We start from the raw sequence: 15,147 nt of genomic DNA, 5'->3' as shown, positions 1-15,147 counted from the left end.
CCCCCCCCCCCCCCCCCCCGGGCTCATCTTCAATGCTGTGGTGATGCTGTCCATCACCTCTCTGGCCATTCTCACAGCTCAGAAAAGCTTATTCTGCCCTGCAGGCAACCTGTGGTCAGCATCACTTAACTTCCTGCTTGACTAAAGCGTTTCCTCAGGCTCTCCTGTCGACTCCACACCCTGTGAGCCTGTACTGCAGTGCATCATGGGGGATATGAGTAACGTTGGGTGAAGATTGTCGTTCCGCAGGGATTAGTCCCGCTCTTCCTCTGCTGTACACCCTCCCTGGACGGGTTTCAGTAGAAGGTTTCATGGTCCACCAACCGGAGGACTCTCTTGATCCGTGGGGCTGACCGCCCTCTGGGTCTTCCACCAGCATGTGTAGCAGGAGGGGTTCTGTGGGTCAGCCCAGTATCAGTGTCATTTTCTCTACCGAGAAAGCTTGCATTAAAAAGTCTTGCTAGCACCTACTGAAAATAGTCATTTCTGTGGACCTCTAGTCTCTAGAGACTGTAGTAAGAAAGTCTTGATTTACTTAAGATCCAATTATTTACTTACTATAATATGGCATAGCGGATCTGATTGTTTGGATTTTTCTGTTTAACGTTTGCTTATGATGAGTAGTCAATTTATTTGGCACAAAAGAATTACATAAATATACACACCTTAACCACCTCCACTGATCGAATACTTTTTTTTTACTTTTTTATGTACATTAAAACGTTTTTCAATGAACAAAATATCATTTTGTTAAATGTGACGGGTTTTATAACAGTGAGCTGACACAAACAAAACACGATGCACCGGAGCATAGTGAGTGGATCCCGGGGGACGGAGGGCTCTTCTGCCGACAGCGCTCTCCGGAGCTGCCTCGTTCCACATCTGTTTATGTGCGGTGTGTCGTGTCTTCATTGTTGTGGAACTAATGGTGGACTTCATCCAACACACACACACACACACACACACGTTTTAAACCCCCATACACTGCCACACTAATACACTCTTCCACGCCGATGCCTACACACTTCAACACAAATCCATCATAACATACATACAGTGCATACAAGCGAGGAGACCCTGGCTGAATATAGAACTGCAAAGATAGATGCCGGATAACTTCCGGCTTGTAGGCGATACCTCTCTAGCTCTAGTAGCTCTATGGGTACATTGGGTTGGGACTGAATGAACTGAAGGTAAGCAGTTTTTTTAAGTTGAATTTTTGTTTGTGTGTGTGTGTGTGTTACAGTTCAAAGTAAATGGTCAGAGAAAAACGATCCTGGCAACATTTCGCTATGGTTAACAGATCTTTCCCAGAGTTCGCACAAAAAAAAAAATGAGTTAAGAAAGGGAACACAGCATTTGACCCTGGGTGAACGAGTACACACTGTGCCACGTTCCGTTCCCACAGATCAGCTGCTTTTCAAGGTATTCATGGGGCAGAGGGACAAAGGCCGCTCTGCCAAAGCCTTACTTGACCTATTTGAACGGCCTCTTGTGGGCTCACGGCCCGCGTGGGGGTCGAGCCCCGACTGTCTCACTGAGTACAGGAGGGATCCCACAGACCCTCACCTTCTGCTACAGCCTTCCTTCTTCATACTGTATCTGCTTAGTGCTTGATCCCCCGGGGCTGTCTGTGAGCGGTGTCATCATAAGGGCACGGAACCCCCTGCGGAGACGGACCTAAACCCAACGCTGCTACCTCGTGTCTTTGTGTCTCTCTCTCTCTGCAGATCTGTTCGCTGGTCTCACGGCCTCTGTTGAGTTCCTGTTTGTTTCCCCTCCTTTCTTTCCTTCCTTCGCCATGTCTTCCTCTCTGTTCCCTCCTACAGCGGAGCTGACCTGTAGTCCTCCAAACGAGCTTCTCTCCTCCACGATCTTGCCCTCCACATCTCTATCATAGGTCAGTTGATGCAGGCACACACACACGTACACACGTACACACGTACACATGCACACGTACACATGCAAGCACACACGCACGCACACACACACACACACACACACACACACACATACACACAGCTTATAAATTAAATATTAATCTGCACAATAGTCTCTGTATCAATCTTTGGGTCAATCCTTCGTGTTTGTGTTATCCCTCGCCTCCCTCTTATTTATTTTCCGCTACACACACACACACAGGCACACAGACACACACCTGCTCCACTTTGGATAGTGGTGTGGTTTACTTCCACACAGCAAGCCTAATCAGAAGGTTGGTCTCTCTCTCTCTCTCTCTCTCTCTCTCTCTCTCTCTCTCTCTCTCTCTCTCTCTCTCTCTCTCTCTCTCTCTCTCTCTCTCTCTCTCTCTCTCTCTCTCTCTCTCTCTCTCTCTCTCTCTCTCTCTCTCTCTCTCTCTCTCTCTCTCTCTCTCTCTCTCTCTCTCTCTCTCTCTCTCTCTCTCTCTCTCTCTCTCTCTTTTCAGCCGAGCTGTCATCTCCTCCCCCAGCCCCCGAAGGTCCAACCAAACCACTGTATTTATATGATTACATTAACCACTCTAACACTTGTTCAGCTGCTCCGGCGAGATTACAGACCACACTTCACCAGCCCTTTTAAAAGCTATCATCTGTTAGGAGCCTCCGGCATTTAATTAAGTTCATATTGAGTTTCAAACCTGGTAAATAACACGTGTATGAGCTACATCAAACCCTTCTTTTTCTCTGGGTGTTCTGTACGCTTCAGCGGCTGGAGGGTGATTTAACGTCAGAGTTTCCCTACGGAAACAGGATGAGGCTCCCTCTGAAAAACCATTCCTCTGGACACAGACATTGATTTTTCTCCTTTTCTGATGAAGCTGTGTTTGGTTGTGTTGTACGTACGACACAGTAGAGATGAACTGCATTTATTTCTCGTGGAACTCATACAATGTCATGTATCGAATGGGACCAGCCTGACTATTGATTTATGTATTTGTTGTGTGGCCCCCGCCTCGCCAGCCTGAATCTCTAGAGCTCATCTCTGCTTTGCCTTCAGATATGACGCTGGAACCGGTCCAGGTACGCAGCGTGGCTCCAGACCAAATCCCCTCGGCCAAAGAGAAGCTCAGAAAGGGATGTAGGGGATGACTACCCTAAGACACCTGGCCCTTTGAGCGAGAGATCTTTACCTTCATTCCCTCACTATTGTGTGTCCCAACATTCACTATTGGGAAATATTACCTTGGAAAGGGCACTTCATATGTCATTGCGATGGCAGGATCTGACTGGTTGATACTAATCCAATTGGGTAGTAATCCAGCCCGGTCTGACAGACCCATCACCGGTCCAGATTTAATGAGATCATGGTCCTGATGCAGAGGCACCTATTACCCTAAAAGAAAAGGGTGACTCTTGGATTCTGACGAAAACACTTACGGCGGTGATTAGTTAAATCTCCCCCCTGCTAATCAGATGAACAGCAAGCTAAAGCCCCTCTGTGGTGCTCAGTCATCCGGCTCAGGCTGGCTCCCCCTGTATGGGGAGGCTTAGGTTGAGGACGGAGCGACTGATGGAGGCTTGGCAGCTGGAGGATGGATGGAAGAGCCTCAAGTCTGCTCTGACTCCCTGACAGAGGCCTGACCCAACTGGCACCATAAACAGGTGCAACCTCTGTCTTGGTTACTAAAGCGCATCATAATAAAGTAAATGACGTCGTTCTTCAGAAAGGCGTTAAGAATTTTCAGAAATATGGAATGATTGCAACCAGATTGGGACTTTAAACGCAAATATTTGTAATATTCTCTGGTATTTGACCATATGGTTTCAAGTTACAAAGTCGTAACTCCAAGAGTAAGTATTGACCAAAATGTGAGGTTGTCAGAATGAATATTTGTTGATCTTCTATTTCCCCCTTCTCCTCCTCTCTCCCCTCTCCTCTCTCTACATTCCTCCGTGTTCCTGTCTGGTTCTCCAGCCTCCTCACCCGACAAACACATCTTCCTTCTTCATCTCCAGTCCTCTCTCCGTCCTCAGCAAATTGCTGATCTGAATCAGTCACTTTCTGCCATAACGAGTGAGCTGGTTAAGTTCTGGTCATGGCTAGTTAAGCTCTGTTCATGGCTGGTTAAGTTCTGGTCATGGCTAGTTAAGCTCTGTTCATGGCTGGTTAAGTTCTGTTAATGGCTAGTTAAGTTCTGTTCATGGCTGGTTAGGTTCTGTTAACGGCTGGTGAAATTCTGTTAATGGCTGGTTAAGTTCTGTTAATGGCTGGTGAAGTTCTGTTAATGGATGGTTAAGTTCTGCTAATGGCTGGTTAAGTTCTGCTAATGGCTGGTTAAGTTCTGATAATGGCTGGTTAAGTTCTGATAATGGCTGGTTAAGTTCTGTTCATGGCTGGTTTGGTTCTGTTCATGGCTGGTTTGGTTCTGTTAATGGCTGGTTAAGTTATGTTAATGGCTGGTTAAGTTCTGCTAATGGCTGGTTAAGTTCTGCTAATGGCTGGTTAAGTTCTGCTAATGGCTGGTTAAATTCTGCTAATGGCTGGTTAAGTTCTGTGGCGGGCTGGTTAAGTTCTGCTAATGGCTGGTTAAGTTCTGCTAATGGCTGGTTAAGTTCTGATAATGGCTGGTTAAGTTCTGCTAATGGCTGGTTAAGTTCTGTTAATGGCTGGTTAAGTTCTGCTAATGGCTGGTTAAGTTCTGCTAATGGCTGGTTAAGTTCTGTGGCGGGCTGGCGCTGAAAGTGAGAGAGGAGACAAACCTTTATCCAAACAGAGCATCCTGCAGACAGATAACAGATGAACCGTCAGCACTGTGCAGTTAATTCAACCAGCTGATGGATTGTGGTCGGCCCATACTGTATGTTGTTACCTGTAAAAATTGGCATGTAATAAGGAAAAGTCACTGAAACCAATGGAAACTGGGTTAGCAGAATGTGCACGACTCTGTGACGATAATATTTGCACCATGACCTGATTTACTGCTCAACACCCTGTGGTTAAAAAGCCGTGTGGATACCATGGCAACCATATTTCCGTATGACAGGCATGTATTAGAGACCTATAGGCATCTGAGAGATCGTTCTGTCTCTCCTCTATCATTTCTGCCAAGGAAGAGAGACATATTTCCCCACATTAACCAACGCACAAAGTGATTACCCCTCTCTGGATCTGATATATGACCTTACTTTGCCACTGCCACTCAAAGGATATGTTGGTTATAATAATGCACTTTTATATGCCTGGTCTAAGATTAATGTGAGAATAAATATATCCTCACATAAGCAATCCTTTAGATATTGTCTTGTCATGACTCCATATGATAATTTGAAGGCTTAAGTTCCCACACGACAGCTGTAGCTGCTCATATGAACCTCTACTGGTTCCACTACTCAACCACCGCAGGCTGCAACCCGCCCACAGGCGTCACTGGTTCAGACGCCGCCGAGCCAGAGCGCAGAGCAGAGGATCACACACGCATCGAGACGGACGGCTCTCGCTGTCAAGGATACCTTTCGTTTGTTTTCTTTTTCGGATGAATCCAGCGATAAGCGCTTTTGGATTTAACGATGAGGACGGACGTGGGGAAGCTGGTGCTGTTACATCTGTTAGTGATGGAGCTTCATGCCGCTGACGGTAAGAACCGGACACACAGAGGGGAACCTGGAATCACAATGAGAGGGACCCCGGTGTGTTTGTGAGGCACAACCCGGGTCGTTAGGCGACATTTCGGTTCATGAGAGTTGGAATTCCGTTGTCACTTGCAGTTTTCAGCTTCCACCTGGTTTGGCACGTTGTCTGTTTTTCTAATCGCTAAAACGGGGACAGGAATCAACATGAGAGGAGCCTCATACTGGGAGGATCCCAGTATGAGGAGCGGTGGTAGGATCCCAGTATGAGGAGCCGTGGTACCACACAGTGGGCTGGTAGGATCCCAGTATGGGTTGAGCCGTACCACACGGTGGACTGGTAGGATCCCAGTATGAGAGGAGCCGTGGTGGTACCACACGGTGGGCTGGGAGGATCCCAGTATGAGGAGCGGTGGAGGAATCCCAGTATGAGGAGCAGTGGTAGGATCCCAGTATGAGGAGCAGTTGTACCACACGGTGGACTGGTAGGATCCCAGTAGCCGTGGTACCAAACGGTTTACTGGTAGGATCCCAGTATGGGGAGCAGTGGTACCACACGGTGGACTGGTAGGATCCCAGTAAGAGCAGCAGTGGTATCAGACTGCTGGATGCCCACATGCCCTCTTTGTTTGATATTGTGTTTCTGAGGGAGTTCTCCCCTTGGCAGACCGCCTCAAGCCCCCTCCGGGAGCAGAGCAGAGTAAACAGCAGGTGGCAGCTTGATATCCTGCATAAGAATGACAAGCCGTTGCAACCACAAGCCAAATGTTGATATGCATTTTTAATTGGTCCGTTGATTGCCGTGTTTGACCTCACACAGCGCGTCGTGACCCCTCGACTCTGTGCTCTCAACCATGGTGGAATAAACAATATATGCTATAGAATGAATCTATATAATCTATCTATATTATAGATGACATCGGCAAGCGTGTTGGTGAACCTCGGTCTCGAATGTAGGCCTACTGGACCGACTAGACATACAGGTTGGATCACGAGGCCATGTGTTTCTGTTGACATTTGCTTACGAATGCATTTTCCCAAAACCAGGATCGCATAAGGAGTCCCAGTGTGAGGCGGGCCAGTTCCGGTGTCACAACGGGAGGTGCGTCCCGAGTCTCTGGAGGTGCGACGATGACGACGACTGCTCGGACAACAGCGACGAGGAGAGCTGCCGTGAGTAGAACCCGGTGCACAGGAAGAATCAGCATTGTCCTTTACTCCGAGCAAGCATGAAGATGTTATGGGATCACAGAACCTGTCACACGCCGTAACGAGTGTCCCTAATTCTTTATGTATATCACGGCTCAGCATCATCTGAAGCCCCTCGTCTCTGCCAGAGACGCGTGTGTCGCATCGCCAGAAGTCATGAGTCTCTCATAAGAGTTGTTAATGTTCGTTGGAGATTATTTTCGTATAATATTCTATAATCCTGCTAATACATAGCGGATTATATTTCGAACACGATCGTGGGCGTTATCTTTATAGGGAATGTAGTTCAGATGGATATGTTGATTGTTGAATTGTTTATGAAAATTTTTGTAAGGAGTTGAATCCATCAGAGCATGAACGGCCACAGGCAGATACCGTCTCTAATTGCTTTGAATCAATTTTGTGCATTCATGTAAATGGAATCACCGAGCAAGGATCGCGTCTGAATTCGTCCCAGTGCTAATTGCTTGAACGGCTACATTAGGCATTGATTGGACCATTAGTAATGGGTGCGCCAATGATATTCTAGTCTCCACCCCTGGGTGTCGGCTCGTCTGGGGTAGCCTTATTGGTAGTTATGTGTATTTAGTGGCAATACTCAGTGGGGCATGTTTTAATGAGCTCTGCCTTCCGGGAACCTGTTTGGTGTGCTAGCAAGTATTAATATGTTGCTGTTTTAATTAGTTTTTTTAAAGATTTATTTTTGCATCATTATGCTTTAACGATAGAGTGAGGTACACAGGAAGGGGTGGGTCGCTGAGATCAGGACTGAGCCGTAATGGTGCTCGCTCTAGCCGGTGAGCCAACGGGGAGCCCACCTGTTAACAGCAGACGTGTTGTTTAACAGCAGTGTTCAGTATCTGTCCGCTGATGAGAAGGGTCATTCGGACGTCTGAGCGGATGTGTTTGTCGGGGGAGAAGCTCCCGATTTTGTCTTCCACTTCCGTTCGCTGTTCCTCCAGCACCATCACAGTGCTCATATTACATAAAGCTTCACAAAGAAGAGAAACCGCAACACATTCCACACCCTACTGTCTGTGTCCTGATGCTGTGGGGTCTTTAACACGTCTGGTTCAATGCACAGAGGTAGGTACACACACACACACACACACACACACACACACACACACACACACACACACACACACACACACACACACACACACACACACACACACACACACACACACACACAGGGAGGTACCCTAAGGTGAGTCAAACTGATGAACCTTACAAAGACACATTATGGAAAAACACCTGCAGACAGACACACACACACACGCACACACACACACAGGATGTGTGTGTCAGTGGGATACACAGCTGGACAGACGTCTGGATTCAGTTGGTGGTTTTTGTATTCTTGCCTTTCCCCATTATAATCAAAACGAAAGCACACTTCTGGTCTACTGAAGCCTTAAACTCTTGTTAGAAATTCCCTCATCTCTACAGGATCACCTAAATCTTTTTAGGCTGGCACAAGACAACACATTCGTTTCTATCGTGCACCTTTCCCCCGACTTGGGCTTCGAGTGTGGCTGCTTCTGACGTTTCTCTTCTTGTCTCTGTATTGCATTCCAACTTCTTTCTGCTTTCCACTCTTGTGTTGATATTGCCTCAGCCGACATCTTTGATGCGTTGTAAACACATCATGTTGATGTCGGTATCCGATCGACACACGAAGGGATCCTGTTTCTGATGTGTCGTGGTCTTGTCCATTTAGGCTGAATCGGTCTTGATGTTGAGAGGGGGAGCAATGATGCAAAATAAAAAATAAACGCTTATTCCTTTGAAATGCTTTAAAACTAAAGTAACAATCCTCGTTTGAAAATGTTAGAAGTAGAGAAAAAGAGATATGTGTTCAAATGAAGGCAGCATGAAGTTGTCTGAAAAATATTAGCTAAAATATTCTGACGTGAAGTACAGATACCAGAGAACTGTACTGAAGTACAGAAAAAAAGTATTTGTACTTGGCTACTTCCCACCTCTGGATATATTTTGTATCCTCCCCACTGACCCCTGTCCAACACACAACACCAAGACCATAGTAAGGAGGTAGGAGGTGAGGGGGTAGGAGGTAGTAGGTGAGGGGGTAGGAGGTGAGGAGGTAGGAGGTGAGGTGGTAGGAGGTGAGGGGGTAAGCGGTAGGAGGGGAGGTGGTAGGAGGTCAGGTGATAGGAGGTGAGGGGGTAGGAGGTGAGGGGGTAGGAGGTAGGAGGTGAGGTGGTAGGAGGTGAGCAGGTAGGAGGTCAGGTTATAGGAGGTCAGGTGGTAGGAGGTGAGGAGGTAGGAGGTGAGGTGGTAGGAGGTGAGGAGGTAGGAGGTGAGGAGGTAGGAGGTGAGGAGGTAGGAGGTGAGGAGGTAGGAGGTCAGGTTATAGGAGGTCAGGTGGTAGGAGGTGAGGAGGTAGGAGGTGACGTGGTAGGAGGTGAGGAGGTGAGGAGGATGTAGGAGGTGAGGAGGTAGGAGGTGAGCAGGTAGGAGGTGAGCAGGTAGGAGGTCAGGTTATAGGAGATTAGGTGGTAGGAGGTGAGGAGGTAGGAGGTGAGGAGGTAGGAGGTGTGGGGGTAGGAGGTGAGGAGGTAGGAGGTGAGGAGGTAGGAGGTCAGGTGATAGGAGGTAGGAGGTAGGTGGTAGGAGGTCCACTGAAGTTGCTCCACGACGCTGGACGTTCTGCATCCATACGACAGTTCACCAGCATCCGTCCTCCGGGTTGAACACTACGACAACCATCAACTGACCATAAATGAGGCCGTATCTGTCGCTGCAAGAGGCGTTGGTGATTCTCCCAGTGGAGCGAATAACAGCTGTGAGTCGATGTCGACGACAGCTGATGGCAACGAAACGCAACCGATCCAGTAGAGCCTGGGATTACAATCTAAGCAATTAAAGTACGTTCAACTGTTATCGAGCCAAATAACAACATGAATGGATCCAACATTAAATTGGATGTTATGGTCCTAAAATGCAAGTAATTTCTGCTTTGATGCACCTTTTCTGCGGGGTGAGGCTATTGGGTTTAATCTTCCATTGCGGGCGCTGAAGCTGCTGTTGTTTGTTTTGAATCACATGAAATGAAAGTGAATGATTGATTCACTGGATTGTTCTCTGCTTACAATGAACACGCACTCGGCCCCGTCTACCAGGACGTCTGGTTTGTGGCAGCACATTTGAAGTCCAAGTGCGATTTTGGACACTGAAAACAATGGAAAGATGGTTGAGCATGTTTTTTTTTTTAATGCATCTAATAAAAGCACAAGCCAATTGTTTATAGGGTCAGCCCTGCCTTGCTCTTAGCTCCTGTCCAATGATTTTGCGATGGCCTGCTGGCAGTGGACAGCCCTGCTTGTCTGCCAGGTTTTTCACTTTTGGCATCGACTTGCTGTACTTAAACAAGAAGCCAAAATGCTAAGGAGGCTAGCGGGTCGGGAATTAGCATCTGGCAGCTCACAGCTGCAGCGGAGGAACGCTTCATTACACATGAGTTCCACTCATCACACGTCCCTCTACTGCTGTGTCCCCAGTTCTCCCTAAGAGGACAGCGGCAACACTTTCTCTGTGAGCCTCGATGCAAATGCTAACACAACGGAGAAAGCAGCATGAACATTTGCTTGAGCCAAACCGACACTGGATTTTAGGGGCTGATAAATATTAGGCACAATGTAATAATGAATTAATAAATAATAAAATTCACTTATCTCCGTGCCAGTTACATAATATACCTTTATTTATTTATCACATTACATTGGTTTTGCAAAGTTCATATTTATTTATTTAAAGAAACATTTTTACGTCGATTCAACTTTGAGTTGGAATGCATGTATATTTAATTATTACAGTATTACAAACTGTATTACTAAATAATACAGTGTTTTATGTTCAGTGATGTGAGTGATCAGAACAGCAGTGTTCACCTGGTGATGCTAAAGAAAAGTAGGCACACACTGCCTACACACTCTGTTCCTGCCGCATGAATAGAATGTTCTCTAAATACATAGAACTGGGTTGATATATTATAACATGCAATAAAGCACTTATTATGGGTGGAGATCAGTGCCTGAATTTGAAGCACATATAACCCGGCTAAATGTCCCTAGGGGGGGAAGGTTATTTTGTAAAAAGGCAACTACTTAAAGTGACTCTTGTTCCAGGATGGTATTGACCAGAGGAGGGGAAGGTGAGGACAAATCGGAACAGACGGCCTTTAACCAACGGTGTCAGAAAGCTTTTCTGGCTCTCTCAACGCAGCATTCCCTGTTTTAGGGGCAAAGGCTGCGCTCCGGCATCGAGTGTGCTTGTCTTCATACCAGAGGCGTGTTTAATCCCGGACTCATCACACAAACCATTGAAATTAATCAACTGGAAGAAAAGCTTGCGCTGTTTCTCCCAGCAGACTGCATGGGAATTTACCCTTAAAAATAGAGTAGAGACTAGAGGGTGGTGAGTAGAGAGTGGGAGAGTGTGTTGTCGGTCCCCTACTCTAACAAAGACTGCACGCTGCTCTTCTTGATTCATTCACTTCTCCATTCTTCTGAAACTCTATAATTGAAGATGACACACTCTCTTCCTGTTAGAAAAGGGCCCAGACCTCATCTGCACTGAATCAAATTGGTAAGAGTTAGGGGGAATGCGCGAACCCACTTTTTCCCCATCAAAGTGTACGGGGCTGTACAGAGCAGGTGTGTGTGTCCAGGTCCTTCCACACCCAAAAACACCAGTCACATTAGCTAGGCGTGAGCGTAGCTTCATACACAGCATATAGACGGCCATGCTTATCAACGCTGCAATGGGCTTCACACACCCCAGCCCCCCAGAACGAGTGTCCCACAAGGCGCTTGCGTCTTTGCGTGTCTTTTCTTTAAGCTGGTTGCATTACCTGGAGCGCATTGACCTCTTGGTCATTACGCCTGCTTCTGAGTTTTTTTTTGCATGATATCTTCTGGAATAAAAGGCTTGATCCTCCGTACAGCAGCTACTTCTCTTTGTAAAAGTGTGTGTGTGTGCGTGTGCGTGCGTGCGTGCGCGCGCGCGTGCGTGCGTTCGTAGTAGTAGTAGGAAGCATAGACCTCGGGCAAATAAACCGTGAATCATGGACCTGCTCTCATGTTTCCTTTAGTTTGCCTCAAAATCCATAAAAGCTGAGGTTGTACTATACAAGAGGTGTGTTTGTTTGGCCATCTTTTTATAATGTGTCTTTGTGAACATGCATCTTTCTGACTGGTGTAGGAGGAGGCGTGTTCTTTGTTAAAACTGGTATATTTATACACCAGTTTTATGTTCAAACCGTCAGGATTTTATGATATGATTTGTGTTTTTTCTCCTCTGTATTGTGTTTACAAATATGAGCGTCTTCATGTGCATGGATGAAGGTATAGAGGGAGTTGGTGAGTTTATCTTTGTGGGGGAAACAACGATTCCCTCAACACAGTCTTGACACACACGATTAAGTTTGGTCACTCCCATCTTTCACTCTCTCCCTCCCTGAAGGCCTTTTGTCTGAACAGCATGAGGTGTGTTGAAGAGCTTTACTGAGCTGGTTGATGGTGGAGAGTGGAAGCAGCACATGAGAAGCCACAGAGAAAGGCTTGCCTTGCTTGGTTTGCATCCTTGCCTGTGAGGGGTGCTGGGGCCCGCCTAGCTTCGGTTGTGCAGACATGATTTGCTATCTAAAAATCAATTCTGCATCAGCGTGGAGACGTCCATGGATGTGTCCCTTCAATGAGCGTATAAACGATAAGAGTAGACCACAGTTTATGGCCGTAACTTATTGACCTATCGGACAAGCCTGCTGGCTTCCTGCCGGTACTCCAGCTACTTTCTGTTTCCTTTTTGCCATACTAACTTTGTATGGGCATTTGCTAACATGTATGACAATTTACTATATACATATATCGCCGACATTTGAACCCGATTGGTCATTTATTTTCTATAGACTGATTGATTGCAGAGTTGATTTTTTAGCTGCATCTCTGTATTCTCCACGCTGTGTGGTAGATAAACTCGTGGTTTGTATAAAAGGTTTGAAGTTGATTGTTCATTTGTTCATTTTCATCTGCATACCTTTGTCGTCTCTCTGCGTGTGTGCGTGCGTGCGTGCATGCAAGTCTGCTTTTCGCTGTCTGCTCAGCAGAGAGTGGACGTGGGTGTGTGCAGCAACTCCTCATTATGTCGTCTTTCGTGAAGGGGAAACGCTATTTTTAAAACAGTGCAGGGGAACAAGGGACTAGGGGGGTTGCAGGCGCGTGCAGGTGTGTGTGTTTGCAGACCTTCCTCGTGTGAACCTGAGGATGAGGAGAGAGCAGAGGTGTATGTGTGCATTGACCTCTAGAATCAGAGACATCTGGCCATGCAGAGCTGCGGGCACGTGGAACAGAGAGCCAGATGTGCAAAGTGTGTTTGTGTGTAGAAGGATTATGAGTGCGCAACGGATGCATTTCTTTCTTTAATAAATGTATCGGTTGCTTGCGGCCCTGAAAGGCGAGATTTGCGACGCGTTGCCTGTTGTGACCCCGATTCACTCAGCGACCGTTTGTCATCAGCGAGGTGATGGATGGAGGAGAGAGGAAAGCAACGTAGTGAGGACGGCATGGAGAGGAAGGCTGGGAGAGAGAGGAATCGGAGGAATCAGAGGAATCAGAAGTGGGGCGAGAGGGACAGATGGAGCCCGAGGAGACCTAGAGACAATCCCAAGAACTTTTATTTTTTTTCAATCCATAAAAAAATGATGTATGCTGCATTTATATTTTTATATTTTGTGTTGTTTATGGTCGCCGCGGGCAGTTATTCTGCAGTCTGATTTGAGGATGTTTTATTTGACCGATGTGTTCCCGGCTTTATTCTTTGAGCCTGAGCAGTAGTGATTCACACGCCCAGCAGCCCAGCTCCAGTCCAGCCATCAGGGAGAGGAGAGGAACCCTCCTCCCGAGAAACCGTCCTCCTGACCTTAATGTCTGAGGCCTAGGCTCACTGCTTACGGGCTCAAACGTCACAAAGACGCGATTCCTGATGACGGATGAGCCTGTTATCTGGGCAACAACGTCATATGTTTCAATTATATTGTGAGAGATTAGGTTGCTATTGATTATTTCAAATAGGCTCTCCTTAAAAATAAAAACACATAAATCTCCATGGGTTAACATTTTGATGGCTCTAAATACCATTGATCTCACTGACGGAGCTTGTGACTGTCACCGTTGACAGAGTCCACTTGGATCCACCACCAGCACCACCACCACCACCACCCCCACCCCCACCACCACCACCACCCCCACCAACACCACCACCACCATATTGTCCACCTTCCCCCACCGCTGCGTTACGGACGATGGGCTGCCACTGTTTGGCGAGGAAACCAAACTGTAGAAGGTGTCGTGTTTGTCCTCTTCGTACCTTCTGCCTCCATCTGCCTCCCCTCACACACTCTCACGTGTCCAGTTCCTAGTTTAGATTCAGTGTTAACATGGGCATCGCACTGCTGCTTTGGCTGACTGTTGGAAACCGTTTGAGAAAGAAATGTGTTGCTTGGCTTAAGTGTATTTTATTTTGACTAGGCAAAATAAAATCCACCGGTAAGGCTCAAAGCAATCGGATGGCGGTGCAAACGTTTGGGGCACCCAGTAAACGGCATTCTGCCCCATGTGACCTGCGGCCATACAAGCCAGTCTGTGACAGGAAGCACCTTTTACACACACAGACACGCAAGGACATTCTTACATGAGGATGCTGACGGCTGCTGCCTTGCTGAGGTGAACGTTTGAATGTCCCCGGTCTGTATTTGTCAGTCTGCGTTTGTGTGTGTTATTGCTTGAGGTGATGCAGTGGCAAGACATGCCTCTTGCACTTTGTCAGAATCAAGGAAATATAGCGTAGCAATTCAGGTGTGTAGCTAAGCAGTGCAGGCACAAATGTCCATACCGTGAGTACAGATGTTTGGCTCACACACGCTGGGATAACCTAAGTGGATTCTAGAGCAGAGAGAGACGTTCAGCATCAAGCCTCCGATGACCACTGGCCTGAACATTGGAGGCACAAGTGAAGTAGCTTTCTGTACTGCGTGTTGTAAATGAAGTGGTCAGATGAAGTGGTCAGATGCACTGGTCAGTACGTGGGCTTGTGAGATATGATGTGTCTCCACGTGTCTGTTCTGAATGGGCCTCCACGTGAGCCCTGTCCCTAGGAGTGCCTCCATTCTTTACATTGTGTGCATACGTTGAAGCAAGTGTGCTTATAACCAATTCTCCGATTAACTGTGGCGAGTTGGTTGGTGCCGTATTTAAAAAAAATACCTTATAGCAAACAAGCAACAAGAAATTCATTTCGAGGCTTTGAATGCCGTTCATGGACCGAGAGTACATCGTTCGACCTCTTCCTTGTTGTCAGTTATGGAATGACG

At 47.0% G+C, this 15,147-nt stretch overlaps 1 protein-coding gene across 2 annotated transcripts in view; it reads left to right on the top strand.

Annotated features, from left to right (window-relative positions):
• The first annotated feature begins 5,337 nt into the window (after positions 1–5,337).
• Positions 5,338–15,147, top strand: part of LOC115556086 (low-density lipoprotein receptor-related protein 8) — a 52,495-nt gene continuing 42,685 nt past the window's right edge. For both annotated transcript variants that reach the window (XM_030373209.1, XM_030373208.1), the window contains exons 1-2: positions 5,338–5,553; positions 6,594–6,719. In XM_030373209.1, coding sequence (XP_030229069.1) covers positions 5,487–5,553; positions 6,594–6,719 — 193 coding nt within the window. In that variant the 5' untranslated portion in view covers positions 5,338–5,486. The remainder of the gene's footprint in view (positions 5,554–6,593; positions 6,720–15,147) is intronic.

The sequence above is a fragment of the Gadus morhua genome, chromosome 12 (assembly GCF_902167405.1).
Source record: "Gadus morhua chromosome 12, gadMor3.0, whole genome shotgun sequence".
NCBI lineage: Eukaryota > Metazoa > Chordata > Actinopteri > Gadiformes > Gadidae > Gadus > Gadus morhua.
Note: the sequence above shows the minus strand (reverse complement) of the source record. Positions and strands in the feature narration are given on the sequence as shown.